A 4,680-nucleotide genomic window follows, 5' to 3' on the forward strand; every position below is an offset into this window, starting at 1 on the left:
CATAGTTTAATAAATGCCCTTTAGGAGACTAAATCAAGACAAATAAATAGAAGGTCTAAATTTAGGCTCTTAAATTTTAGGACCCTAAATGTAGATGAATTTTCAGCTGAAAACTTAGGCCCCTAAGTTCAGCAGAAGATTTGGGACGGATATTCAGCAGCATTTGGCCAGCTAAGTTTGGACAAATTGCAGGATTTAAAAATCCCACTGCGGTCAGCAATTGCCACTTGCCTGGCTAACTTTTTATCTGGCTATAAAGCTAGATGGCTATGTGAGGGGCAATAACACCATAACACTCACGATAAATAATGCATTGCAAGTTGCATATGCAAATTTAAAAATTTTTCTCAAATGGGAGGAGTTTAGGCGGCGTTAGGGCGGAGTAAATTAAAATGAGGAGTGCTTTGCATTGCGTGCTATAGCGTAACACACGTTATCATGGGTTTTAATGCCAGAAATGACTACATCTTTTTTCCTGGCATTATGCTGGGTGATATGCATGAAACGGGATTTGTGCTAAAAATTGCAAATCCCGTTTCGGGCAGGAGAGAGAGGAAGGGAGGGAGAAAGAGAGAGAGCATTTGGGGAGGCACACATATTAGTCAACTTTTTATACCACTGTAGGAGAGGCAACTAGTAACTCGGGATGAGGTTTTGGTGGAGGCCAAGGTTTTGGGGGGCATTTTTACACGCACAGTCAGAGGTATGAACAGCACAGTACACATCAGTCAAGATTTATTATTTTATTTAAAGGATTTAAAGGATTTATGATATGATATGATTTGGATATGATTTGGAGTGAGGAAAGGTACACAAAGATGAGATTTGTACATTGTACTCTCAACCTAGCATGATACACTCTCTATCTAGCTGTTATCATGCTAGGTTGAGAGTACAATGTATAAATATCATCTCTGTGTACCTTTCCTCACTCCAAATCACATCAAATCTTCACTGATGTGTACTGTGCTGTCGTACCTCTGATTATGCATGTGAAACTGCCCCCCAAAACCTAGGCCACCACCAAAACCTCACCCCGAGTTACTAGTTGCTCTTCCTTCAGTGGTATAAATAGTTTACTTATATGAGAGCCTTAAATATCTCGGGTGTGATAAATTTAACACACATTGCGGTAAAATACCTATGTGGGTGCTATTCTTGTGAAATTTATAGAAAAATGATAAATCTAGATCTCAGTTAGCTGTAAAAGTCTAGAAAGGCTGGATAAACTTATCCGACTAACTTTAACATAGTGCCGCTGAAGGTTTTGGCCATATTAGCTGGGTAAATTTAACTGGCTAAATTAGACAGCTGGATAATTAATAAATATTGACTATTATGGGGCCAACATTTGGAGTTAGGCTCTTAAATTTGGCCCTTTTGAAAATTTATTAAGGCTGAGTCCTAAATTTAGACTCCTAGTTTCATTTTGTAACCGTCTCTTTTTAGTCAGTAAGGAGGCCCAGACAACTGATCCGTAAAGAAAAACTTTTATTGCCAGCAAGATGCAGCTAAGACAACGGCTTAGTACAACTGCATGCCACGCCCCCTTTGCAGCAAACCTTTATACACTTTACAGCTCTTATCTTTCACACATGCGTTCTGGTTTTGCTGAACAAACAATTTACAAACTGCTGAATAAGCAATAGCTAGCGTGGTCTTCAGGAGGTGTAGCTTATCATCAGACTATTGTTTCGTCATTTTATTGACAGGTTAGACATTTGCAGCGGCGTTCGTATTAATACAATACAAATTATAATTCCAAAATGGAGTTACGTTTCACTAAATGTTAGTGCGTGAGTACGTCAGTACGTTACTACGTATTAGGTTCCGTTTGCGTTGCAAATGTTAGTGAATCAAGATGGCTGTGCGTTTCACTGCGGGGATGATGAGACGAGAAGCGTCTTCGCGGTGCAGTCTTCAAGGGTTCATGGAATCGAACTCCTTCATTCCCCCCTTTGATACTTCAACGTTGTTGAAAGGTAGAAGTATCATTAATAGTTGTTGAGTAACTGAAACGAGAAGCAAAAATTAATACATAATAGGTGTAAGGTGGACCCTAAGAGGTTGCCAGGTCGTTGGTTCCTTCACGGGTTTGAGACGGATGGACCCTATTGGTGTCACCCCCCTTTGTAGCCCGGCTTACCCTAGCAACCATGTGGTCCAATGGGATCAGTTACAGTTTAGTGTCAAAATAATCATTTTCGTCATCAGAATCAAATGTGACATCAGAATCGGATGATTCTTCAGAAGTAGGGAAGGAGGAGATAGACACATACTTTTTGATCATCATGACATGGGCAGCTGCTCTGCGATCAGCTATGGTTTCAATCATGGATCGTAGATTTCTGAAAATGAGAGGTAAACAAAGAGGGAATAAAATGCAAGATAAAATAAAAAACAGCAGAGGGATAAGAATATCTTTCAGTCCTGGAATTGAAGTAAGCCAATTTGGTAAGGACCCCGTCCAGTCAAGGACACCGGTCCATGTCTGAACAGGAACATGAGCCAGACGGATCATCCGATCAGTGATCTCTTCGATGACTTTACTCTTATCATCAATCTGTAAACAACAATTAGAGAGATTAAATTTCCCACACACACCTCCTTCTTGAGCTAGGAGGTAGTCTAAGGCCAAACGGTTTTGGTATACAGCTGTGATGATTTTGGTGTTTTGCTTAGCAAGGATATTGAGAGCCAGTGCCGAATCATTGGTCAGGAGTTCCAACACTGCTTGCAGTCGGATGATGCGGTTTAACATATAAATTGGAGTTCTATATCCATAAGAACCATCCTCAGCCCAAGTAGCAGGGCCATAATATTGTACAATTCGTTCAGGAGGCCACTCCTGATCTGACCAATCTCCAATAGAAACTTTTGTAGCTCTACGACGCTTGCTTGGCTTTATAGGACTGTAGACAGGCACACCTAGGGTTTCTCCAGCGGTGATTGGTAAGAGGAAAAAACTTGGCCGAATGGTGGCCAGGAAACAGGTGCCGTACCAGTTGAGTGGTAACTGCTCATAAGCTCTTCGGCCACAAACAAAGTAGTATCCATCTGGAGCAGCAAAGAGAGTGGTGGGCACCCCAGCGGCAGTCCATGTTTTGTTTAAGGTTGATTCAGTCCACAAGGTTGTGGGCATAGTCAAATTCTCCGTTTGCCACCAAGTGAGTTTGGTTAAGTTGGCAGTGAGGACCCCTGTACATGGTGAATTGCCAACAGAAGTGGTGTAGATTCGGGAATGTTGTCGTGATATACATTGTCTGCCAATAACATCTGTTTGGAGAGCCCACTCGTATGGATGCGTCTTTCGTTTGTAAGATATAGTTGTGTTTAAGTGATCGAGGTCGGTTTGGAAGACCTCCTTGGCTTCCCACGGCCATTGCTCTCCTGTGTGTGTACCTCCGCAGACAAAACAATTCTTAACTTCGAGAGAGAGAGCTATGTTCTCCGCCAGATTCACAAACATATTCTTCGCTTGATTTGAAAAGGTATGCTTCTTCAATTCTTCTGATGCGTGGGATATTTCATCAAAGAAGGATTGGTAACCAACCACAGTGGTCTGATGAATAACTGGTCGAGGCTTGTCTCTATGCTGGGTGATCGTGATGTAAGTCATTGGGTCTTTTCCAGTTCCGTCGATGCCAAATCCCCAAGTATCTTGCCAGGGGGAACCTTCACCTCGTATGGGCCATTGTATGGACACAATATTACCAGTTCCTGCCGTCAATCTGCCAATGCCGTGGCAACCATGATAGCCTCCTCCTGTGTAGTCACACACTAGAGCCCAACCCGACAAAATCAGGTCTCCCTGACACGGTATCCAACCGGATGGATTGGCGGCTCGGTTGTACGGGCAAAGGTACTTGTGGTTATGAGCATAGGAGTTTTTCCAGGCTTGAGACCCGCAATGAAGTGCATTCGGATGTTTATCAATTGCTTCGCATGCGTCAAAGGTGATGGTAACGCTTGACCCACTTCCCATGAGAATTTTTGTTGAGTTGATGTAATATAGGATTCCCTTGCCTTCGGGAATTATAGTGGAAGTATAGCTCTTTGGCAATCCAGCAGTTAGGGTGATGTTGTAGTACTTTGGAGTTGTTGGCGTGTGACAAATGACTTTGTCACCCTCTAGACACCGGTGGAAAGACTGATATCCTTGAGTAGTATTTAGAGCGCATGCAGGTTGCGTTGCACAGGAAGTGGGTGGCTGAGATTGGTGTATGATGGTAGAGACAACCTGGAATCCATCTGGAGTTGTGGTACGGATTAATTTGATGCATTCTGAGCAATTTTTGCTTAGTGGTAAAATAAGTGAAGTAGTTGAGGAGCAGGAGATCAGTAGAATAACTTGTAGAAGACTGTATCTCATGGCAGGAGAGATTTAGTAAACACCTTATGCGTTGCCTTGTTAGTAGTTCAGTTGATTGATTCTGAAAGGAAGAAAAATGTATAGGTTAGTACCGTTGTGGCAAAGTACTAGAGTCAAAGTCATTTACCCCGGATTAATTTGCTGTCTGTAGTGGGTGAACTTTAACTTGTTGTCCCCTATCCTGGAGACCTGCCAACTGGAGGCAGCAGGTTTCAAGCGGGTCCAGTGAATCCACGAAGGGCATCCAGAGACCTTGACAGCAGTAGGAGTAGTTAATAGCACTGTGTATGGACCCTTCCATCGTGGTT

The 4,680-nt window shown here is 42.7% G+C and overlaps 1 protein-coding gene across 1 annotated transcript; it reads right to left on the bottom strand.

The window, feature by feature from the left end:
- Positions 1-1,582: 1,582 nt before the first annotated feature.
- On the bottom strand, positions 1,583-4,393 carry LOC115092762 (endogenous retrovirus group 3 member 1 Env polyprotein-like). The gene is made up of 2 exons (XM_029604065.1): positions 2,280-4,393; positions 1,583-2,012 (listed from the first exon to the last, which is right to left on the bottom strand). The coding sequence occupies exons 1-2, from the start codon at positions 4,370-4,372 to the stop codon at positions 1,967-1,969; spliced, it is 2,139 nt and encodes a 712-aa protein (XP_029459925.1). The 5' UTR covers positions 4,373-4,393; the 3' UTR covers positions 1,583-1,966.
- Positions 4,394-4,680: the final 287 nt, after the last annotated feature.

Source organism: Rhinatrema bivittatum, chromosome 5 (assembly GCF_901001135.1).
Source record: "Rhinatrema bivittatum chromosome 5, aRhiBiv1.1, whole genome shotgun sequence".
Taxonomy (NCBI): domain Eukaryota; kingdom Metazoa; phylum Chordata; class Amphibia; order Gymnophiona; family Rhinatrematidae; genus Rhinatrema; species Rhinatrema bivittatum.